This window comes from Phallusia mammillata, chromosome 3 (assembly GCF_965637545.1).
Source record: "Phallusia mammillata chromosome 3, kaPhaMamm4.hap1.1, whole genome shotgun sequence".
Taxonomy (NCBI): Eukaryota; Metazoa; Chordata; class Ascidiacea; order Phlebobranchia; family Ascidiidae; genus Phallusia; species Phallusia mammillata.
In genome coordinates this window covers 7,568,336-7,593,572 of record NC_137254.1, presented here as the reverse complement: position 1 = coordinate 7,593,572, position 25,237 = coordinate 7,568,336, and the positions used below count along the sequence as shown (strand labels likewise).

The window sequence follows — 25,237 nt, the reverse complement described above, 5'->3', positions numbered from 1 at the left end:
GCAATAAAAAAAAACTGTTTAAACATGATGCTAAAAATTTTTCCTCATGTTCGTTTTCGCAACAATATTAGTTTGATCAAATTAATATCTGACCGACAAAACGCATTGACACTATGCTTGGTGGTGTCTATCCTTATCTCGTTACCCCTTTATTTTGCACTTCGATTGTCGGCGAGCACCTTAGTTTTCTAAATGAAATGCTCGACGTCATTTTTAGCTCACATAACAGTTTAGGGCTATAAATCATCAAATCTGTATTGTTATATAATTTCAAACCAAAATAGCTTTATATCACGTAGTTTTGTACTTTGGTAATCATACAGAATTTTATTGGATGTTATTGTTTAGATTGGTGGAATGCTTATCATACATTCATGCGTTTATACCAAATAGTCCCCAGTGCTGAGTAGCATGCTGTAACACTGGCTAATTAAGCGCATTAAATTGAATTGTCAAACACAACATGTAAGTTAATCATTACAGTATCATAAATTATTACATTTAAGGCAAATAGATAATCATCATTTACTTTTGCCAACGAACCATGAACCACAGGTTCAAGCTGCTTGACACGCGAAAAAACGCACGGTAGTCAAACTCTCGCTTATTTCTGCGCGATATGAGCGCCCGAAATCTGTTTAGCGCAAAACAAGACAGGAAAAATAAAGCAAGCTAACTTTTTGTAGGTCTGAGTGCAACGTTTGTGCCTTTTTGGGTCCCATTTCGATACTGTTATCTAATTACGAACCCCCTTTGAGCTTTAATTATTTTTGTGCTTTCAATAGTTTAAATCTCGTTATGCGCCAATTAACAAGTTGTCGCGGGACCCTTGATCTAAACTTCAAGCTCCACACCTATTTCCTGGCTCAGTGCAAGCAAAATGCATCATTTGTAAACAAAACGAGCTCAAAAATAAACTGTGGCCAAGAAGAAGCAAAAAAATCGGCATTAGCAAAACATGCTACATAATCACACCAATAACGTTTCTGCGGCCAAGGTGTTAGCGAGTGAAACTGACTTCCACAAGCGAGGTTTTCTAGAGTCGCGGAACATACATTTTCACACCAACACGATGAACGTTAAAACGGACGTTCTAATGCCGATTACTTATCAGTCGGTTTTGCATCATTGAGCTCAGTGTTATGTGATTATCACTCGACCATTGCGTTTTTACCACCGCGATTGTGTGTGTGTTGTACCGTCCTTGTCGTTATATAACACATTTTAGTTTTCAATTTTTGTCATTACCGTGATGAAGGTGTCTCGTATTGGACTTTGAAGTGTCGGTATATTAAAACAAAAACTGCTGGAATAGCCAAAAATTGTGTAAAACAATTGTGTATTTTGAACAACTTGTTTCAGTGAATATAGTGTTACTACCAGCACTAGGCATATTGCAAACACGTTTCTTTGAACATCCGGCTTCACCAAGATAATGTCAGCTATCCGATGCAGTCTTTAGCATACCGAGAGGAAGTATTTCAGTTCGACAACATTTAAAAAAATGGTCATGTTTCATTTAAGTAACCTTATGGTCACAGTCAGCGTTTTCAACATATTATATGACACTCTACAGATTATAATTGTCACACAAAAAACTAGCCATACAGCTTAACAACCATTTTACATTTGTGTCAGAATTTGTTTATTTTAACATATTTTTTTGAATTTTTGTGTACAGACTATTATTTGTCTTTCAGATTTTTAACTGCTATAATTGCTGCTTTATTTGCTGGCAAATAGCTTATAATTGCTTTTTTAATGCAAAACTCCTTCAAGCTTTAAAATTTACAACACTCTCACTTAAATTTAAACCATATTATTAAACCTTGTGCTTCCTTTTTACAACCAAAATGAATCATAAAGTTATAGTTTGGGCATGATAATTGATAGCTTCTTCCTTGATTCCAAATGACAACTGAGAAACTGTTTTTCTATTTAGTAGTACTAGCACTGCAAGTGCAAGTGTTTTGGAAATAATGGTGTTCCTAACAAAGGTTTGCATCCAAACTGTTTTGCCTTTGAAGGACTCGTGGAAACAGCAAAAAGGATTTTTCATCCTAGTAATTTCACTTGTCAAAACATCATCTAGATTATTTTCAAAGTAATCATGAACATCAGACCTACAGAAACATTTTCATTTCAGTAACTAGTATTTCTTTGTCAACAATAAGATATCCTTGGTGGTCACTACTATCTTCTCTGTAAAATGTTCATTCTTAAGAAACACTTCCTGTGAAGCAATTTAGCACCTACTGTTTGGACAAACAGTACATGTCCATTATATCAATACTCATCGTTTTTATCATGTCCACGTAAGGGAGTTTCAAAGTTTCCACGGAACAAAATGCAGTCTATTATTTTGGACAAAATTTCACGATTTTTTTCCACTTTTTTGTTGTGTTCAATAATCGAAAGTCTATATACGCCTCACTAAGTTTTTATAGTTCCCAAAAGTGAAAGTGAAACATCATTGTCCACATGCTTCTTTGACTTCTCATGTTTTTCTGCTTTCTCACCTATTGATAACTTGATAACTGCGAAATCTTAAGTTGCTGAAGCGCAAAGCCATGATTAACCTTTAAATCAAAAACTGTAAAAATGATTAAAAAAAGAATTACTGTCGTACCGTACTCATTGTCGAACCTGATGGTACACGTGATTTGCTTTGGCACACAGAACCGCAAAACGTCACGAAACGTCAGAAAACTGGAGCTGCAGTTCCAGCATAGATTAGTGTTTCCCAAAAAAAAATTTTTGATCAAAAAAAAATGATTAGGGCGGAAATTATGCTTATTATATATTGCTAAGGAATAAAAAATAAAAATAATTAAAGTTATTTGTAACATTATGGTAAGTGTATTAAGTAAAATATCTAGGGGGTGCTGCAGCTCCGCAGCACCCTAGCACGAGCCGCCCCTGCTGATAACTAATTGACTTTAGAACATCAGCTTTTATGTTAATCTACGATTTTGACTCAAGTTTTTATCTTCGTTTTCGCGCCAGTGTCTTCCTCACGTTCACTCCCCGGGTGTTATAACAGCGACTGTGTTGGGAACCTGACATTACCCTGATGTAGACAGCGCGTGTATGACGTTGAAACGTCGGATGACTTTTTTCATTTGTTAGATGACCAAAAAAGTCTATTTTCTTTCAGCTCATACGATTTAATCATAAATCAGTTGAACTATTTTCTTTATAATACCTGAATAACTAATTTGAAGAGAGATGACATCAACGGTTTTGGGCTCAGAACAAACTGATATGTGTGATTAAAGGTTTTTGGAAGGAGGAAATGCAAAACGACATATGTTGAAACACAGCATTGAGAAACTTCAGCGATGTGATGTTTGTGAAAAAACTTTCACCCAGAGTTGGATTTTAAAAAGACACATGTTGACTCACACCAAAGCGAAACCGCATCAATGTGATACATGTGATAAAAGATTTGCCCAAAGTGGAGATTTGACAAGACATATGTTGACCCACACCAAAGAGAAACCTTATGAATGTGATTTTTGTAATAAAAGATTTGCACACTGTGGAACTATGAAAAGACACTTGTTGACTCACACTGAAGAGAAACCTTATCGATGTGACGTTTGTGAGAAACGATTTGCTCATGGTAGAGATTTGGAAAGACACATGTTGAATCACACTAATATAAAACCTCATCGATGTTTTGTTTGTGACAAAAGGTTTGCTCGTAGCGGAGTTTTGAAAACACACATGCTGATTCACACTGAAGAGAAACCACATCGATGTAATACTTGTGACAAAAGATTTACCCAAAGTGGAAATTTGAAAACCCACATGTTGATTCACGCTAAAAAGAAATCTCATCGATGCGATGTTTGTGAAAAAACGTTTTGCTATGCTGGAAATTTGAAAAGACACATGTTTACTCACACTAAAAAGAACTTCCATCGATGTGATGTGTGTGAAAAGCAATTCAATGTGACTTCAAATTTGACAATACACTTGTTAACTCACAACAAAAAGTAACTTTACCCATGTGATGTTGATTAAAGGGTTTACTTGGGCTAAAATTAAATAAGTCCTTTTTGTATGGACTTTGTTTCCTAACAGTGTGAAAAAAACATGTATCACACAGAGCAACAATAATATAGGAGACCGTATGTACAGTTAACGTTGTTCACCAAACCCTTTAAATCTCCTGTAAATTAAGTAAGAAATTTGGCTACTGTTAATGATTTATTTTATTTGTTTTTCGATTGCTTTACATTAGGAATGTCTTCACAATATAACAAAAAAATTTGGTGCTGTTTTGTATTTCAGGTGGTCGTATTTGAAAATGAATTTTTACTGGGATTGAACAACAATAAAAACGTTGTACATAATGTACATTACTTTAAAAATTTGTAACGCGTTGAATCAGTAGGCCGCAATCTTTCAAAGTATTATATTGATACACATACAGAGTTGCCATCGACTTAAACTAAAATTAAGGACAAACGAAAAATTAAATTTTAAAACGAAACAAATGTTTATTATACAAATCTTTGCATTCATAGGAGCAATTACATATAATACGCTATTTTTGGCCAGAAACAATCTGTTTCAGCAACTCCTTGTTTATAGAAAATACTTCGTGCATCTCAGGACAGCTCAGGTCTAGGTTTCATTCTACTTGTAGCAGGGATTTTACTTGTAATTGTTGAAAATCAGACAAAAGAAGGACTCGAAACAAAAATAAGGACATTTCTTAGAAATAAGGACAATGAACTTTTCTAAGACATAGCTCTTCAAAATACGGACGGTATGGCAACCCTGTATATATACTCTTATATGGCATCATATTAATTAAGTAATAATCATTGAAAGATTATAGGCGTTGATTGCAGTTTAACCCAATTAACTCTAGTTTGTCACTGAACTTGGGTAAAATGTTTAAACAGACAAGTACTGTGAATACCTACCACTCTACACAGAAAATTCAAGATAAAATTGAAACACATTAGTATCATAAAATTCTGCGATAAACAGTAAAAAGCTTGTATGACATCGTCTCCAATGAAGCAAGTTATTGTCGGTTGCGTGACTTGGCGGTGCTCTATTTAAATATTTTGTTTGAGTCAACACGCAATCTATCTTAACTCAACAGAGAAACGGAACAAGACAACAAAAGACACATTTTCAGCTGCATATATATTTCAAGACCTTTATTTATAGAGGCAGATTTGTAGAAGAATGATGGATACATTGTTCAACACATCACTCAAAGAAAAGATATAAAAAAAATTAAGAGAGGCAACACAACACATGGTTCAGTCAATGCCTGGACACATTTGTGTGAAGAACCAATGCCAAAATCTTCAAAATAAATAAACACATCCAACAGGAATTTTTGTATTTTATTTTGTTCGCAGAATTTTTTAAGTCTGAGCGCAATCCACCAGACCTTTTGTTAACAGAATAACTTTTCAAACTTTTTTTTTGGAAAGATTATGAGACAATGTTTTGACAAACAAGTTAACAATGTAAAAAAGAACGCTTTGGATATCTTTATAAGATTCTAAAGTGCAGTCATGCAAACTGCTCAATGAAGTTGTTGTAGTGTACTGAAGACACAATGTCAGGAATAACCTCGTTAATGGAGATGTGTTTACTTGCATGTCGTGTGTACTTAAGGTATATCATTTGAAGAAGAAATAAATGCTTTTCTGATGGACATTGCACATTTCCTTGTTTTTTTCAAATATTCTATCATCGAACCCTCTGGAATATTTTGGGAAATGTTGCTGATTATGTTGGAGTTATTGGGAAATTGTAGAAGAGCTTTTTTTATTGTAAATCATAAATATTGCAAAACTTCATTTTCAATGGGATTATTGCTTCTGATATACTGCTGTTCTTCAGTAACTTTAGATTTTTTCACAGTGTTGTCTATTATGTCTAAAAGAAGTTTGCCCCCATGACTGTTGGGCACATCAGTTTTAAAAAAGCTTTTAAAAATTCGGCCGAAACCGAACTTTTTTATTGCATGGAATTAAATCCTTAAATTTCATTGTGGTCGATACGAAACATGATAAATTATCTATTTGTTGTATCTATAAAATACGAGCCACGTTCTCTGCAAAATATTTGATGTTTAGAAAAGATCACAAATTGTGAAGGCTGTTTTGATTTGTCATAATTTACTTCACTCGCATCAACAACACAAGGTTCAGTTGAAAACATCCATTGAAACAGAGATTTTAGGTTCCGCTTGATTCTGCCTCGTGGCTGAATATTCGGTTTCGGTGCATCACTACTAGTAACTGAAAATTTTGTAATGAGCAATGACAAACTTTTAGGACACGTTTTGCCAAATCAACAATTGCTTACTCCGTTGCAGTTTTTGCCACACTCCAGTTGCCAAACATGCTAAAATTCCATGAAACAATTTACAATACAATTAGGTGCAGCATGACATCATAAATAACTCGTTGCTGGTCCATTGATCACAATAATGCCTGATATTGAAAGTGTTATATGTTTGAAACTAGGATTACTGAGCCAAATCAGTACAATAGTTTGTACTGTTACATAGTGCTTGGCTTAAACATAGTAAGAGCAGTGCCACAGATTTTAACAAAAAATAAAACATAAAGCATAGGCAGTTTTATGTATGATATTGCAATTATGATGGGTTTTTAAGAGTAACTTTCTTTTATGGTATTAATAAGCTTCAAAATGTTTTCATTTGTAGCATAAGTTTGCAAGTTGTCATCATTGTTTATCACGACATTCCAGGTAAGCCCCTCATCCAAATCACATTCAGATTCAGCATCATCAATTCCTGTCACAAACTGCCAACCCCTAGCAATCCGTGTTGTTTCACTTACTGTTATTCGAACAAAAATAAGTTTTGTGTCGGGAAAGTTCCTCTCAAAAAATGTCAAGCCTGACTTTCGGCGAGCATCAGTTACAATCCAAACCTGTTTAGCTGAAAAAGGAACAATTGCCAGTTTGCAAAAATACCCTGGGTCATTGTTTTTTATATCCTCACCCCAGGCTATCATTTTCTCCCTCTACAACTATTTGTATTCACTGGACTTTAGTAGTTCTTCATAATTTAGCCTATTACTTTGGCAAATTAAAACTTTAGGGGTGCTGACAGTCTACCACATCTTTCTGTTCCAATAATGTGGGATACTTTCGTAGCAATGAAATCTTTTCCACGTTTGCCACTAAAAATTACAATAATGTTTGGCATGACCAATTAGGTGTTAGCTTATTCAAATAGAATGTATAATCTTTTTTTATAGTATTTCTGTACTGTAAGGTAAGCAATAGAAAATTTACTTCAAACTTGTTTTGCTACGTATAGTCACAAACTATAATGTAAGCATATGTACAACGGCAGTTTCTTAAATTGAGGTATTTCAATGTACAACTAGCAGGCCTGCGAAAAAAATGCACAGCAAACTGAACATTGGTACTCCAAGTAACTTACATGAAAAAAATGCAGCTATATGTGATCGCAATGTAGGCAACATAATTGACGCAACAAAATTAGTAACACATAAACTTCAAAGCACATATGAAAGATTTAGGTATTTAGTGAATCAATTCAAGAGGGTTTATGTTTTTGGTAAACTTCAACTTTCCACTTAATACCGTTTTCTTCATGTACGCCCTGTGGTACGTTGTCAAACTGATCTGTTGGGAGCAGCTTAAACGTTTCATCCAGCTTGGGGAAACATGTGTCACATTTAAAATCAGCCATGACCCTTGTAAGATAAACTTTACCACAGTAAGGAGACTCATGTATCGTGTTTTGCCATTGTTCACATGATAATAATTGAATTAAATCTTCAAATGACCGAACAACGGCATCCGCTTCAGGTGTGTTCAAAAGTAGTGTCCGACTCATAACAATGTTGTATCGATTTATCATTGGTTTAAAAGACTTGGGTATGCTATCCCAATTTTTTCTTCCCATTACAACAGCATTCTTCTTGCCCTTGGTGGTGATCCAGTTGATGCTTTGGTGAACCATGCCATTTCCTTTCTTAACCTCCAAGGTAAACTGCCATTTACTCCAATTCCCCAGCTGTTACAACAAGCAGCTAAAGAGTGAATTTCAATATTTTTCATGTTGCCCAAAATAGTTGATTCCAACAACAAATTATTCCTAATTGGCTTATTCAAACAGAGTGTATAATCGACGTGCTATACAAGACGTCTTCATCAGGAAATGACATAACTTGCAGGACAAAATTCTTATATAGCGACAAAGTGCAAAACATGAGAAACGGTTTGCTCTTGGTAGTGCTTTGAAAAGACACATATTAATTCTTACTAAAGAGAACCCTCATCGATGTGATGTTTGCGAAAAAAGATTCAATGTCATTTCAAGTTTAATAAGACACTTATTGACTCACAATAAACACTAACTTTTCCGATTTAATGTTCATAACAATATTTGCTTTGATTGTAAAACACCCCTGTTCGGTCTTGGTGTCCAAACAATGTGAAAAAAATCATGTACCACACACAGTCACAATGTAAACGCTGATGTTTTTCATATGCATGATCATCTGTTTCACAGCAATTACATGTTTAATTTCGTTCTTGCTAATACCAGGCTTGCCAAACTTTTGAGCTATTTGAAAACTACAATTTAAGCAGTTTTATCTTACTTGGTTTAATAAGAATTCATCTGTAAACCAAATATGATCATGTTTTGTGGTGTTTTCTGTCGACCTGTGAAATCTTACATGCTTTAAACAACAATAAATTTTGCTGTATGTCGTTATTTGTGTTTTCGTGCAACTCATACAAACACACAACGTGAACAGTGTATTAATTTTGAAAACATACTACATAAGGATTCGAAATCATGCAGAGAAAATAATTTGAGACGTTTGGCCGAGTATGGCACCACAATCAAAACTTTTGTAGGTTTGTGCGTGCTTGTAGGTTTGTGCGAGTAAGGATGCTTTCAATTAACAAATAACAAAAATATGAGCTTAGAAACGTTGTGATACACACCAGTCTTTCATTGTGAAGTCTTAAAACACCAGGAAATGTTTGCACTTTAAAACAAGAAGATTTCGCGACACACTTAAAAACCTCACACGGCGCGGCACACAGTTTGAGAATCACTGGTTTAAGACTTGGGTATGCTATCCCAATTTTTTCTTCCCATTACAACAGCATTCTTCTTGCCCTTGGTGGTGATCCAGTTGATGCTTTGGTGAACCATGCCATTTCCTTTCTTAACCTCCAAGGTAAACTGCCATTTACTCCAATTCCCCAGCTGTTACAACAAGCAGCTAAAGAGTGAATTTCAATATTTTTCATGTTGCCCAAAATAGTTGATTCCGACAACAAATTATTCCTAATTTGTTTATTCAAATAGAATGTATAATCGACGTCCTATACAAGACGTCTTCATCAGGAAATGACATAACTTGCAGGACAAAATTCTTATAGAGCGACAAAGTGCAAAACATATGAGAAACGGTTTGCTCTTGGTAGTGCTTTGAAAAGACACATATTAATTCTTACTAAAGAGAACCCTCACCGATGTGATGTTTGCGAAAAAAGATTCAATGTCATTTCAAGTTTAATAAGACACTTATTGACTCACAATAAACACTAACTTTTCCGATTTAATGTTCATAACAATATTTGCTTTGATTGTAAAACACCCCTGTTCTTGGTGTCCAAACAATGTGAAAAAAAATCTTGTACCACACACAGTCACAATGTAAACGCTAGTTTGTCATATGCATGGTCATCTGTTTCACAGCAATTACATATTTAATTTCGTTCTTGCTAATACCAGGCTTGCCAAACTTTTGAGCTATTTGAAAACTAATTAAGCAGTTTTATCTTACTTGGTTTAATAAGAATTCATCGGTAAACCAAATGATCGTGTTTTTGTGGTGTTTTCTGTCGACCGGTGAAATCTTTCATGGTTTAAACAACAATAAATTTTGCTGTATGTCGTTATTTGTGTTTTCGTGCAACTCATACAAACACACAACGTGAACAGTGTATTAATTTTGAAAACATACTACATAAAGATTCGAAATCATGCAGAGAAAATAATTTTTGGCCGAATATGGCACCACAATCAAAACTTTTGTAGGTTTGTGCGTGCTCTACGTATAGTTTAAAGCTCCACATCCACCTATTTCCTGGCTCAATACAAGCAAAATGCATCATTTGCAAAAAAGGGCTAATAATCAATTTTAAATCTTATCTGCACTTGCTAATATTTAGATGTCTCAACTCAAACGTATCACAAAATATATATGCACGTTTTAACTTTACTTAACTTACTTAGCAATAACCAGAAACAAGTTTACTTGTTGGTTACTTTGACTACAGCGAGATATATTGCTTCATATTCAAGTTACAGGTGTTTTGCGCATTACACATGCGGGTCTATATTAGCGTATTATACAAACATAAATTTTGCCAGAGCTATTGAAAATCGTTCCGAACAGTTGGTTTGGCCAATTTTAAATCTAGATGACGTTTGTAATCGGACACGCTGGAAACAAAAAAATGTTGCACAAAAAAAAATGATGACCGTAATTTGCGAACCCAGATAGTGCTGGCAGACTTACACACTTTAATTTGCAGATTGTTGATTGCATTAATGTTGATTCTGTTTGCAAGCCGGTGCATTGTTCAAAAAACATTATACGTTTGCAAACTTGTTTAAACATAGTAAAATTTGAGTATTGAGAATGAAGAAATTTGTTGCTTACATGTTATGTTAATCTAATGCTTCATACTTCTTTATTATTACATTGGGGGAAGTAATGTGTAAGAGGAATAAACTGTTGCTGCCAGACATAATGTATCAATAAATTTTTAGCTCTTCCAGCAGTTATTATAATATTCCGACGTTTCGATGTCCCATACCAGACACCTTCATCAGGATAATGACAAAGATTGTGAACACAAAGTTTTTACATAGCAGCAAGGATGGTAAAACACGCACAATGCCCGGTGGTTAAAAAAGCAGTGCGTACCAATGCTCGAGTGATAACAACTAGCTCAATGGTGCAAAAGCGACGGATAATGTCGTAAGTTTTAACGTTCATCGTGTTGGTGTGAGATTGTATGTTCAACAAGAGCTAATGCCAATTTTTTACATCTTTCTTGGCCGCATCCCTTTTATGTTCTTTTCGGCGCGTATTCAAAGACCTCCCCATCTCGTCGACGTTAATCTAAGTGCACTCTCCACAGGATGTTACGTACACCACGCCCTTTGTCGCGTTTGTATCTATGCGATGTTTGCAAAAAAAGATTCAGTGTCATTTCCAATTTGAAAACACACATGTTGATTCACACTAAAGAGAAACCTCATCGATGTGATGTTTGTGATAAAAGGTTTACCCAATGTGGAAGTTTTTAAAGACACATGTTGACTGACACTAAAGAGAAACTTTATCAATGTGATGTTTGTGAAAAAAATTATGCTCATGGTAGATATTTAAAAACACACATGTTGATTCACACTAAAGAGAAACCTCATCGATGTGTTGCTTGTGAAAAGAGTTTCAGTGTCATTTCAAATTTGAAGAGTCACATGTTGACCCACACCAAAGAGAAACGTTATCTTTGTGATGTTTGTGAGAAGCGGTTTGCTCGTGGAAGAGATTTAAACACACATGTTAATTAACACCAAAGAGAAACCTCATCGAACCGGCACTTTACAAAGGCTTTGGTTTAAACCGTGGTAGGACTTCAACCGTAGGTACCTGGATGTGCTGGTTAGTTTCTAGACAAAAACGAGCATATTTTATTCTTGGATACAGGATTTAGACACCCTTGGTTGGTACAGTTTGTTAAGCGTACATCACTAACGAACCAGTATTACAAGGTACCTACAGTTCAAAATGAGTATAAAAACAGATGTTCTAATGCCGATTAGCTATAGGTCGCATTTACAACACTTAACTAGGAATTTTATCCACGTTTTATCAACGTATTATCGCCGTTTTCGCGCCAGTGTCTTTTTTTGTTTACTCACAGGGTGCTATAAGAACGACTGTTTGTGTAGCTTACGTTACCCTGGTGTAGAACCCCGTAGTGGTCGAAACACCGAATTACTTGTTTACATTTGCCAGGCAAATAAAAGTCTATCTTTTTTCAGATTCTAACGTATCAATCGTAGATCAGCATAACGATTTTTTTATAACACCTGAATAAGTAATTTAAAGAGAGATGACATCAACGGATTTGGGCGTGGATCAAACTGATATTTGTGATCAGAGGTTTTTGGAAGGTGGAAATGTGAAACGACATATGCTGAAACACAGCATTGAGAAACTTCAGAGATGTGATGTTTGTGAAAAAACTTTTACCCAGAGTTCGACTTTAAAAAGACACATGTTGACTCACACCAAAGAAAAACCTCATCAGTGTAATGTTTGTGGAAAGACATTTATTCGGCTTGGAATATTGAAACAACACATGGTGACACACACCAATGAGAAACCTCATCGGTGTGACGTTTGTGAAAAACGGTTTGCGCGTAAAGATGTTTTGAAAAAACACATGTTGGTTCACATAGATGAGAAACCTTTTCGATGTGATCTTTGTGATACTGGATTTACACAGAGTGGAAATTTAAAAAGACACTTGTTGACTCACACTAACGAAAAACCTTATCGATGTGTTGTTTGTGAAAAGAGATTCAGGATTAATTCAAATTTGAAAACACACATGTTGACCCACACTAAAGAGAGACGATATCAATGTGATACTTGTGGTAAAAAATTCACTCAACATGGAAATTTGAAGACACACATGTTGATTCACACTAAAAAGAAACCTCATCGATGCGATGTTTGTTACAAAACATTTACCCACTCTGGAAATTTGAAAAGACACATGTTGACTCACCAGAAAATGTAACTTTACCGGTGTGATGTTCATTAAAATGTTTACTTGGGCTAAAACATTGCCTTTTTGTGCGGATTTTGTTTCCTAACATGAAACATGTATCTCACAGAGCAACAATAATAAAGGTCACCCTATGTACAGTTAACGTTGTTCACCAAACCATTCAAATCTTGCATAAATTATGTGGGAAATTTGGCAGCTGTCAATGAAATATCCGATTGCTTTAAAATAGGATGCCTTTACAATATTACAAAAAAAATTCTCGTTTGGTGCTGTTTTGTATTTTCAGTGGTCGTATTTCAAAATGACTTTTTACTGGGATTGAACAACAATAAACACGTTGTACATAATGTACATTACTTTCAAAATTTTTAAAATAATATAGGCGTTGAATGTTTAACAGTTCAAACGAATTAACTCTAGTTTGACATTGGGTAAAATGTTTAAACAGACAAACCTAAATAGAAAATTCAAGATTAAATTGAAACACATTAGTATCAGAAAATTCTGGGATGAACAGTGAGAAGCTTTTAGGACATAGTCTCCAATAAAGCAAGTTCTTGTCGCTTCATACGCCTTCGGTTTATGGCAATTTAAAGAATCGGTATGAGGTGTTGACTACTTTCTGTTCAATTCTGAGCGTTTTTGTTGTTTTTTATGGAACCTGACCAAGCTCGTAAAAAAACGTTAAAATAATAAAATTATTATGTGAAATTAGTAATGGTCTGGACTATAGTATAAATAGACTATATTAAAAAACTGTAACGTAGTCAGACACGTACATAAATATTGAACAACATAACCTTTTACAAATGGTTATCACTAGTAACTGCTTGGGTTTGTATAATTAAGGACTAAAAGATATAAGTGTGTGCAATAAAAAAAAACTGTTTAAACATGATGCTAAAAATTTTTCCTCATGTTCGTTTTCGCAACAATATTAGTTTGATCAAATTAATATCTGACCGACAAAACGCATTGACACTATGCTTGGTGGTGTCTATCCTTATCTCGTTACCCCTTTATTTTGCACTTCGATTGTCGGCGAGCACCTTAGTTTTCTAAATGAAATGCTCGACGTCATTTTTAGCTCACATAACAGTTTAGGGCTATAAATCATCAAATCTGTATTGTTATATAATTTCAAACCAAAATAGCTTTATATCACGTAGTTTTGTACTTTGGTAATCATACAGAATTTTATTGGATGTTATTGTTTAGATTGGTGGAATGCTTATCATACATTCATGCGTTTATACCAAATAGTCCCCAGTGCTGAGTAGCATGCTGTAACACTGGCTAATTAAGCGCATTAAATTGAATTGTCAAACACAACATGTAAGTTAATCATTACAGTATCATAAATTATTACATTTAAGGCAAATAGATAATCATCATTTACTTTTGCCAACGAACCATGAACCACAGGTTCAAGCTGCTTGACACGCGAAAAAACGCACGGTAGTCAAACTCTCGCTTATTTCTGCGCGATATGAGCGCCCGAAATCTGTTTAGCGCAAAACAAGACAGGAAAAATAAAGCAAGCTAACTTTTTGTAGGTCTGAGTGCAACGTTTGTGCCTTTTTGGGTCCCATTTCGATACTGTTATCTAATTACGAACCCCCTTTGAGCTTTAATTATTTTTGTGCTTTCAATAGTTTAAATCTCGTTATGCGCCAATTAACAAGTTGTCGCGGGACCCTTGATCTAAACTTCAAGCTCCACACCTATTTCCTGGCTCAGTGCAAGCAAAATGCATCATTTGTAAACAAAACGAGCTCAAAAATAAACTGTGGCCAAGAAGAAGCAAAAAAATCGGCATTAGCAAAACATGCTACATAATCACACCAATAACGTTTCTGCGGCCAAGGTGTTAGCGAGTGAAACTGACTTCCACAAGCGAGGTTTTCTAGAGTCGCGGAACATACATTTTCACACCAACACGATGAACGTTAAAACGGACGTTCTAATGCCGATTACTTATCAGTCGGTTTTGCATCATTGAGCTCAGTGTTATGTGATTATCACTCGACCATTGCGTTTTTACCACCGCGATTGTGTGTGTGTTGTACCGTCCTTGTCGTTATATAACACATTTTAGTTTTCAATTTTTGTCATTACCGTGATGAAGGTGTCTCGTATTGGACTTTGAAGTGTCGGTATATTAAAACAAAAACTGCTGGAATAGCCAAAAATTGTGTAAAACAATTGTGTATTTTGAACAACTTGTTTCAGTGAATATAGTGTTACTACCAGCACTAGGCATATTGCAAACACGTTTCTTTGAACATCCGGCTTCACCAAGATAATGTCAGCTATCCGATGCAGTCTTTAGCATACCGAGAGGAAGTATTTCAGTTCGACAACATTTAAAAAAATGGTCATGTTTCATTTAAGTAACCTTATGGTCACAGTCAGCGTTTTCAACATATTATATGACACTCTACAGATTATAATTGTCACACAAAAAACTAGCCATACAGCTTAACAACCATTTTACATTTGTGTCAGAATTTGTTTATTTTAACATATTTTTTTGAATTTTTGTGTACAGACTATTATTTGTCTTTCAGATTTTTAACTGCTATAATTGCTGCTTTATTTGCTGGCAAATAGCTTATAATTGCTTTTTTAATGCAAAACTCCTTCAAGCTTTAAAATTTACAACACTCTCACTTAAATTTAAACCATATTATTAAACCTTGTGCTTCCTTTTTACAACCAAAATGAATCATAAAGTTATAGTTTGGGCATGATAATTGATAGCTTCTTCCTTGATTCCAAATGACAACTGAGAAACTGTTTTTCTATTTAGTAGTACTAGCACTGCAAGTGCAAGTGTTTTGGAAATAATGGTGTTCCTAACAAAGGTTTGCATCCAAACTGTTTTGCCTTTGAAGGACTCGTGGAAACAGCAAAAAGGATTTTTCATCCTAGTAATTTCACTTGTCAAAACATCATCTAGATTATTTTCAAAGTAATCATGAACATCAGACCTACAGAAACATTTTCATTTCAGTAACTAGTATTTCTTTGTCAACAATAAGATATCCTTGGTGGTCACTACTATCTTCTCTGTAAAATGTTCATTCTTAAGAAACACTTCCTGTGAAGCAATTTAGCACCTACTGTTTGGACAAACAGTACATGTCCATTATATCAATACTCATCGTTTTTATCATGTCCACGTAAGGGAGTTTCAAAGTTTCCACGGAACAAAATGCAGTCTATTATTTTGGACAAAATTTCACGATTTTTTTCCACTTTTTTGTTGTGTTCAATAATCGAAAGTCTATATACGCCTCACTAAGTTTTTATAGTTCCCAAAAGTGAAAGTGAAACATCATTGTCCACATGCTTCTTTGACTTCTCATGTTTTTCTGCTTTCTCACCTATTGATAACTTGATAACTGCGAAATCTTAAGTTGCTGAAGCGCAAAGCCATGATTAACCTTTAAATCAAAAACTGTAAAAATGATTAAAAAAAGAATTACTGTCGTACCGTACTCATTGTCGAACCTGATGGTACACGTGATTTGCTTTGGCACACAGAACCGCAAAACGTCACGAAACGTCAGAAAACTGGAGCTGCAGTTCCAGCATAGATTAGTGTTTCCCAAAAAAAAATTTTTGATCAAAAAAAAATGATTAGGGCGGAAATTATGCTTATTATATATTGCTAAGGAATAAAAAATAAAAATAATTAAAGTTATTTGTAACATTATGGTAAGTGTATTAAGTAAAATATCTAGGGGGTGCTGCAGCTCCGCAGCACCCTAGCACGAGCCGCCCCTGCTGATAACTAATTGACTTTAGAACATCAGCTTTTATGTTAATCTACGATTTTGACTCAAGTTTTTATCTTCGTTTTCGCGCCAGTGTCTTCCTCACGTTCACTCCCCGGGTGTTATAACAGCGACTGTGTTGGGAACCTGACATTACCCTGATGTAGACAGCGCGTGTATGACGTTGAAACGTCGGATGACTTTTTTCATTTGTTAGATGACCAAAAAAGTCTATTTTCTTTCAGCTCATACGATTTAATCATAAATCAGTTGAACTATTTTCTTTATAATACCTGAATAACTAATTTGAAGAGAGATGACATCAACGGTTTTGGGCTCAGAACAAACTGATATGTGTGATTAAAGGTTTTTGGAAGGAGGAAATGCAAAACGACATATGTTGAAACACAGCATTGAGAAACTTCAGCGATGTGATGTTTGTGAAAAAACTTTCACCCAGAGTTGGATTTTAAAAAGACACATGTTGACTCACACCAAAGCGAAACCGCATCAATGTGATACATGTGATAAAAGATTTGCCCAAAGTGGAGATTTGACAAGACATATGTTGACCCACACCAAAGAGAAACCTTATGAATGTGATTTTTGTAATAAAAGATTTGCACACTGTGGAACTATGAAAAGACACTTGTTGACTCACACTGAAGAGAAACCTTATCGATGTGACGTTTGTGAGAAACGATTTGCTCATGGTAGAGATTTGGAAAGACACATGTTGAATCACACTAATATAAAACCTCATCGATGTTTTGTTTGTGACAAAAGGTTTGCTCGTAGCGGAGTTTTGAAAACACACATGCTGATTCACACTGAAGAGAAACCACATCGATGTAATACTTGTGACAAAAGATTTACCCAAAGTGGAAATTTGAAAACCCACATGTTGATTCACGCTAAAAAGAAATCTCATCGATGCGATGTTTGTGAAAAAACGTTTTGCTATGCTGGAAATTTGAAAAGACACATGTTTACTCACACTAAAAAGAACTTCCATCGATGTGATGTGTGTGAAAAGCAATTCAATGTGACTTCAAATTTGACAATACACTTGTTAACTCACAACAAAAAGTAACTTTACCCATGTGATGTTGATTAAAGGGTTTACTTGGGCTAAAATTAAATAAGTCCTTTTTGTATGGACTTTGTTTCCTAACAGTGTGAAAAAAACATGTATCACACAGAGCAACAATAATATAGGAGACCGTATGTACAGTTAACGTTGTTCACCAAACCCTTTAAATCTCCTGTAAATTAAGTAAGAAATTTGGCTACTGTTAATGATTTATTTTATTTGTTTTTCGATTGCTTTACATTAGGAATGTCTTCACAATATAACAAAAAAATTTGGTGCTGTTTTGTATTTCAGGTGGTCGTATTTGAAAATGAATTTTTACTGGGATTGAACAACAATAAAAACGTTGTACATAATGTACATTACTTTAAAAATTTGTAACGCGTTGAATCAGTAGGCCGCAATCTTTCAAAGTATTATATTGATACACATACAGAGTTGCCATCGACTTAAACTAAAATTAAGGACAAACGAAAAATTAAATTTTAAAACGAAACAAATGTTTATTATACAAATCTTTGCATTCATAGGAGCAATTACATATAATACGCTATTTTTGGCCAGAAACAATCTGTTTCAGCAACTCCTTGTTTATAGAAAATACTTCGTGCATCTCAGGACAGCTCAGGTCTAGGTTTCATTCTACTTGTAGCAGGGATTTTACTTGTAATTGTTGAAAATCAGACAAAAGAAGGACTCGAAACAAAAATAAGGACATTTCTTAGAAATAAGGACAATGAACTTTTCTAAGACATAGCTCTTCAAAATACGGACGGTATGGCAACCCTGTATATATACTCTTATATGGCATCATATTAATTAAGTAATAATCATTGAAAGATTATAGGCGTTGATTGCAGTTTAACCCAATTAACTCTAGTTTGTCACTGAACTTGGGTAAAATGTTTAAACAGACAAGTACTGTGAATACCTACCACTCTACACAGAAAATTCAAGATAAAATTGAAACACATTAGTATCATAAAATTCTGCGATAAACAGTAAAAAGCTTGTATGACATCGTCTCCAATGAAGCAAGTTATTGTCGGTTGCGTGACTTGGCGGTGCTCTATTTAAATATTTTGTTTGAGTCAACACGCAATCTATCTTAACTCAACAGAGAAACGGAACAAGACAACAAAAGACACATTTTCAGCTGCATATATATTTCAAGACCTTTATTTATAGAGGCAGATTTGTAGAAGAATGATGGATACATTGTTCAACACATCACTCAAAGAAAAGATATAAAAAAAATTAAGAGAGGCAACACAACACATGGTTCAGTCAATGCCTGGACACATTTGTGTGAAGAACCAATGCCAAAATCTTCAAAATAAATAAACACATCCAACAGGAATTTTTGTATTTTATTTTGTTCGCAGAATTTTTTAAGTCTGAGCGCAATCCACCAGACCTTTTGTTAACAGAATAACTTTTCAAACTTTTTTTTTGGAAAGATTATGAGACAATGTTTTGACAAACAAGTTAACAATGTAAAAAAGAACGCTTTGGATATCTTTATAAGATTCTAAAGTGCAGTCATGCAAACTGCTCAATGAAGTTGTTGTAGTGTACTGAAGACACAATGTCAGGAATAACCTCGTTAATGGAGATGTGTTTACTTGCATGTCGTGTGTACTTAAGGTATATCATTTGAAGAAGAAATAAATGCTTTTCTGATGGACATTGCACATTTCCTTGTTTTTTTCAAATATTCTATCATCGAACCCTCTGGAATATTTTGGGAAATGTTGCTGATTATGTTGGAGTTATTGGGAAATTGTAGAAGAGCTTTTTTTATTGTAAATCATAAATATTGCAAAACTTCATTTTCAATGGGATTATTGCTTCTGATATACTGCTGTTCTTCAGTAACTTTAGATTTTTTCACAGTGTTGTCTATTATGTCTAAAAGAAGTTTGCCCCCATGACTGTTGGGCACATCAGTTTTAAAAAAGCTTTTAAAAATTCGGCCGAAACCGAACTTTTTTATTGCATGGAATTAAATCCTTAAATTTCATTGTGGTCGATACGAAACATGATAAATTATCTATTTGTTGTATCTATAAAATACGAGCCACGTTCTCTGCAAAATATTTGATGTTTAGAAAAGATCACAAATTGTGAAGGCTGTTTTGATTTGTCATAATTTACTTCACTCGCATCAACAACACAAGGTTCAGTTGAAAACATCCATTGAAACAGAGATTTTAGGTTCCGCTTGATTCTGCCTCGTGGCTGAATATTCGGTTTCGGTGCATCACTACTAGTAACTGAAAATTTTGTAATGAGCAATGACAAACTTTTAGGACACGTTTTGCCAAATCAACAATTGCTTACTCCGTTGCAGTTTTTGCCACACTCCAGTTGCCAAACATGCTAAAATTCCATGAAACAATTTACAATACAATTAGGTGCAGCATGACATCATAAATAACTCGTTGCTGGTCCATTGATCACAATAATGCCTGATATTGAAAGTGTTATATGTTTGAAACTAGGATTACTGAGCCAAATCAGTACAATAGTTTGTACTGTTACATAGTGCTTGGCTTAAACATAGTAAGAGCAGTGCCACAGATTTTAACAAAAAATAAAACATAAAGCATAGGCAGTTTTATGTATGATATTGCAATTATGATGGGTTTTTAAGAGTAACTTTCTTTTATGGTATTAATAAGCTTCAAAATGTTTTCATTTGTAGCATAAGTTTGCAAGTTGTCATCATTGTTTATCACGACATTCCAGGTAAGCCCCTCATCCAAATCACATTCAGATTCAGCATCATCAATTCCTGTCACAAACTGCCAACCCCTAGCAATCCGTGTTGTTTCACTTACTGTTATTCGAACAAAAATAAGTTTTGTGTCGGGAAAGTTCCTCTCAAAAAATGTCAAGCCTGACTTTCGGCGAGCATCAGTTACAATCCAAACCTGTTTAGCTGAAAAAGGAACAATTGCCAGTTTGCAAAAATACCCTGGGTCATTGTTTTTTATATCCTCACCCCAGGCTATCATTTTCTCCCTCTACAACTATTTGTATTCACTGGACTTTAGTAGTTCTTCATAATTTAGCCTATTACTTTGGCAAATTAAAACTTTAGGGGTGCTGACAGTCTACCACATCTTTCTGTTCCAATAATGTGGGATACTTTCGTAGCAATGAAATCTTTTCCACGTTTGCCACTAAAAATTACAATAATGTTTGGCATGACCAATTAGGTGTTAGCTTATTCAAATAGAATGTATAATCTTTTTTTATAGTATTTCTGTACTGTAAGGTAAGCAATAGAAAATTTACTTCAAACTTGTTTTGCTACGTATAGTCACAAACTATAATGTAAGCATATGTACAACGGCAGTTTCTTAAATTGAGGTATTTCAATGTACAACTAGCAGGCCTGCGAAAAAAATGCACTGCAAACTGAACATTGGTACTCCAAGTAACTTACATGAAAAAAATGCAGCTATATGTGATCGCAATGTAGGCAACATAATTGACGCAACAAAATTAGTAACACATAAACTTCAAAGCACATATGAAAGATTTAGGTATTTAGTGAATCAATTCAAGAGGGTTTATGTTTTTGGTAAACTTCAACTTTCCACTTAATACCGTTTTCTTCATGTACGCCCTGTGGTACGTTGTCAAACTGATCTGTTGGGAGCAGCTTAAACGTTTCATCCAGCTTGGGGAAACATGTGTCACATTTAAAATCAGCCATGACCCTTGTAAGATAAACTTTACCACAGTAAGGAGACTCATGTATCGTGTTTTGCCATTGTTCACATGATAATAATTGAATTAAATCTTCAAATGACCGAACAACGGCATCCGCTTCAGGTGTGTTCAAAAGTAGTGTCCGACTCATAACAATGTTGTATCGATTTATCATTGGTTTAAAAGACTTGGGTATGCTATCCCAATTTTTTCTTCCCATTACAACAGCATTCTTCTTGCCCTTGGTGGTGATCCAGTTGATGCTTTGGTGAACCATGCCATTTCCTTTCTTAACCTCCAAGGTAAACTGCCATTTACTCCAATTCCCCAGCTGTTACAACAAGCAGCTAAAGAGTGAATTTCAATATTTTTCATGTTGCCCAAAATAGTTGATTCCAACAACAAATTATTCCTAATTGGCTTATTCAAACAGAGTGTATAATCGACGTGCTATACAAGACGTCTTCATCAGGAAATGACATAACTTGCAGGACAAAATTCTTATATAGCGACAAAGTGCAAAACATGAGAAACGGTTTGCTCTTGGTAGTGCTTTGAAAAGACACATATTAATTCTTACTAAAGAGAACCCTCATCGATGTGATGTTTGCGAAAAAAGATTCAATGTCATTTCAAGTTTAATAAGACACTTATTGACTCACAATAAACACTAACTTTTCCGATTTAATGTTCATAACAATATTTGCTTTGATTGTAAAACACCCCTGTTCGGTCTTGGTGTCCAAACAATGTGAAAAAAATCATGTACCACACACAGTCACAATGTAAACGCTGATGTTTTTCATATGCATGATCATCTGTTTCACAGCAATTACATGTTTAATTTCGTTCTTGCTAATACCAGGCTTGCCAAACTTTTGAGCTATTTGAAAACTACAATTTAAGCAGTTTTATCTTACTTGGTTTAATAAGAATTCATCTGTAAACCAAATATGATCATGTTTTGTGGTGTTTTCTGTCGACCTGTGAAATCTTACATGCTTTAAACAACAATAAATTTTGCTGTATGTCGTTATTTGTGTTTTCGTGCAACTCATACAAACACACAACGTGAACAGTGTATTAATTTTGAAAACATACTACATAAGGATTCGAAATCATGCAGAGAAAATAATTTGAGACGTTTGGCCGAGTATGGCACCACAATCAAAACTTTTGTAGGTTTGTGCGTGCTTGTAGGTTTGTGCGAGTAAGGATGCTTTCAATTAACAAATAACAAAAATATGAGCTTAGAAACGTTGTGATACACACCAGTCTTTCATTGTGAAGTCTTAAAACACCAGGAAATGTTTGCACTTTAAAACAAGAAGATTTCGCGACACACTTAAAAACCTCACACGGCGCGGCACACAGTTTGAGAATCACTGGTTTAAGACTTGGGTATGCTATCCCAATTTTTTCTTCCCATTACAACAGCATTCTTCTTGCCCTTGGTGGTGATCCAGTTGATGCTTTGGTGAACCATGCCATTTCCTTTCTTAACCTCCAAGGTAAACTGCCATTTACTCCAATTCCCCAGCTGTTACAACAAGCAGCTAAAGAGTGAATTTCAATATTTTTCATGTTGCCCAAAATAGTTGATTCCGACAACAAATTATTCCTAATTTGTTTATTCAAATAGAATGTATAATCGACGTCCTATACAAGACGTCTTCATCAGGAAATGACATAACTTGCAGGACAAAATTCTTATAGAGCGACAAAGTGCAAAACATATGAGAAACGGTTTGCTCTTGGTAGTGCTTTGAAAAGACACATATTAATTCTTACTAAAGAGAACCCTCACCGATGTGATGTTTGCGAAAAAAGATTCAATGTCATTTCAAGTTTAATAAGACACTTATTGACTCACAATAAACACTAACTTTTCCGATTTAATGTTCATAACAATATTTGCTTTGATTGTAAAACACCCCTGTTCTTGGTGTCCAAACAATGTGAAAAAAAATCTTGTACCACACACAGTCACAATGTAAACGCTAGTTTGTCATATGCATGGTCATCTGTTTCACAGCAATTACATATTTAATTTCGTTCTTGCTAATACCAGGCTTGCCAAACTTTTGAGCTATTTGAAAACTAATTAAGCAGTTTTATCTTACTTGGTTTAATAAGAATTCATCGGTAAACCAAATGATCGTGTTTTTGTGGTGTTTTCTGTCGACCGGTGAAATCTTTCATGGTTTAAACAACAATAAATTTTGCTGTATGTCGTTATTTGTGTTTTCGTGCAACTCATACAAACACACAACGTGAACAGTGTATTAATTTTGAAAACATACTACATAAAGATTCGAAATCATGCAGAGAAAATAATTTTTGGCCGAATATGGCACCACAATCAAAACTTTTGTAGGTTTGTGCGTGCTCTACGTATAGTTTAAAGCTCCACATCCACCTATTTCCTGGCTCAATACAAGCAAAATGCATCATTTGCAAAAAAGGGCTAATAATCAATTTTAAATCTTATCTGCACTTGCTAATATTTAGATGTCTCAACTCAAACGTATCACAAAATATATATGCACGTTTTAACTTTACTTAACTTACTTAGCAATAACCAGAAACAAGTTTACTTGTTGGTTACTTTGACTACAGCGAGATATATTGCTTCATATTCAAGTTACAGGTGTTTTGCGCATTACACATGCGGGTCTATATTAGCGTATTATACAAACATAAATTTTGCCAGAGCTATTGAAAATCGTTCCGAACAGTTGGTTTGGCCAATTTTAAATCTAGATGACGTTTGTAATCGGACACGCTGGAAACAAAAAAATGTTGCACAAAAAAAAATGATGACCGTAATTTGCGAACCCAGATAGTGCTGGCAGACTTACACACTTTAATTTGCAGATTGTTGATTGCATTAATGTTGATTCTGTTTGCAAGCCGGTGCATTGTTCAAAAAACATTATACGTTTGCAAACTTGTTTAAACATAGTAAAATTTGAGTATTGAGAATGAAGAAATTTGTTGCTTACATGTTATGTTAATCTAATGCTTCATACTTCTTTATTATTACATTGGGGGAAGTAATGTGTAAGAGGAATAAACTGTTGCTGCCAGACATAATGTATCAATAAATTTTTAGCTCTTCCAGCAGTTATTATAATATTCCGACGTTTCGATGTCCCATACCAGACACCTTCATCAGGATAATGACAAAGATTGTGAACACAAAGTTTTTACATAGCAGCAAGGATGGTAAAACACGCACAATGCCCGGTGGTTAAAAAAGCAGTGCGTACCAATGCTCGAGTGATAACAACTAGCTCAATGGTGCAAAAGCGACGGATAATGTCGTAAGTTTTAACGTTCATCGTGTTGGTGTGAGATTGTATGTTCAACAAGAGCTAATGCCAATTTTTTACATCTTTCTTGGCCGCATCCCTTTTATGTTCTTTTCGGCGCGTATTCAAAGACCTCCCCATCTCGTCGACGTTAATCTAAGTGCACTCTCCACAGGATGTTACGTACACCACGCCCTTTGTCGCGTTTGTATCTATGCGATGTTTGCAAAAAAAGATTCAGTGTCATTTCCAATTTGAAAACACACATGTTGATTCACACTAAAGAGAAACCTCATCGATGTGATGTTTGTGATAAAAGGTTTACCCAATGTGGAAGTTTTTAAAGACACATGTTGACTGACACTAAAGAGAAACTTTATCAATGTGATGTTTGTGAAAAAAATTATGCTCATGGTAGATATTTAAAAACACACATGTTGATT

The 25,237-nt window shown here is 34.8% G+C and overlaps 6 protein-coding genes across 6 annotated transcripts; 2 read left to right on the top strand and 4 right to left on the bottom strand.

The window, feature by feature from the left end:
* Positions 1–3,600: 3,600 nt before the first annotated feature.
* LOC145218083 (phosphomevalonate kinase-like) lies at positions 3,601–7,257 on the bottom strand. The gene has a single exon (XM_080085479.1). It carries the CDS (start codon positions 7,023–7,025, stop codon positions 6,657–6,659), a length of 369 nt encoding a protein of 122 aa, XP_079941605.1. The 5' UTR covers positions 7,026–7,257; the 3' UTR covers positions 3,601–6,656.
* A 61-nt stretch (positions 7,258–7,318) lies between these two features.
* Positions 7,319–11,350, bottom strand: LOC145218092 (dihydrofolate reductase-like). Its single transcript, XM_080085487.1, has 2 exons — positions 9,178–11,350; positions 7,319–7,969 (listed from the first exon to the last, which is right to left on the bottom strand). Exons 1-2 carry the CDS (start codon positions 9,310–9,312, stop codon positions 7,577–7,579), a joined length of 528 nt encoding a protein of 175 aa, XP_079941613.1. The 5' UTR covers positions 9,313–11,350; the 3' UTR covers positions 7,319–7,576.
* A 19-nt stretch (positions 11,351–11,369) lies between these two features.
* Positions 11,370–13,233, top strand: LOC145219402 (uncharacterized). The gene is made up of 3 exons (XM_080086769.1): positions 11,370–11,650; positions 12,128–12,135; positions 12,195–13,233. The coding sequence occupies exons 1-3, from the start codon at positions 11,393–11,395 to the stop codon at positions 12,889–12,891; spliced, it is 963 nt and encodes a 320-aa protein (XP_079942895.1). The 5' UTR covers positions 11,370–11,392; the 3' UTR covers positions 12,892–13,233.
* A 3,301-nt stretch (positions 13,234–16,534) lies between these two features.
* On the top strand, positions 16,535–18,033 carry LOC145218076 (uncharacterized). Its single transcript, XM_080085470.1, has one exon. The coding sequence runs from the start codon at positions 17,062–17,064 to the stop codon at positions 17,755–17,757; it is 696 nt and encodes a 231-aa protein (XP_079941596.1). The 5' UTR covers positions 16,535–17,061; the 3' UTR covers positions 17,758–18,033.
* Positions 17,353–21,165, bottom strand: LOC145218087 (phosphomevalonate kinase-like). Its single transcript, XM_080085483.1, has one exon. The coding sequence runs from the start codon at positions 20,775–20,777 to the stop codon at positions 20,409–20,411; it is 369 nt and encodes a 122-aa protein (XP_079941609.1). The 5' UTR covers positions 20,778–21,165; the 3' UTR covers positions 17,353–20,408.
* Positions 21,166–21,205: 40 nt separating this feature from the next.
* LOC145218091 (dihydrofolate reductase-like) lies at positions 21,206–25,189 on the bottom strand. Its single transcript, XM_080085486.1, has 2 exons — positions 22,930–25,189; positions 21,206–21,721 (listed from the first exon to the last, which is right to left on the bottom strand). The coding sequence occupies exons 1-2, from the start codon at positions 23,062–23,064 to the stop codon at positions 21,329–21,331; spliced, it is 528 nt and encodes a 175-aa protein (XP_079941612.1). The 5' UTR covers positions 23,065–25,189; the 3' UTR covers positions 21,206–21,328.
* Positions 25,190–25,237: the final 48 nt, after the last annotated feature.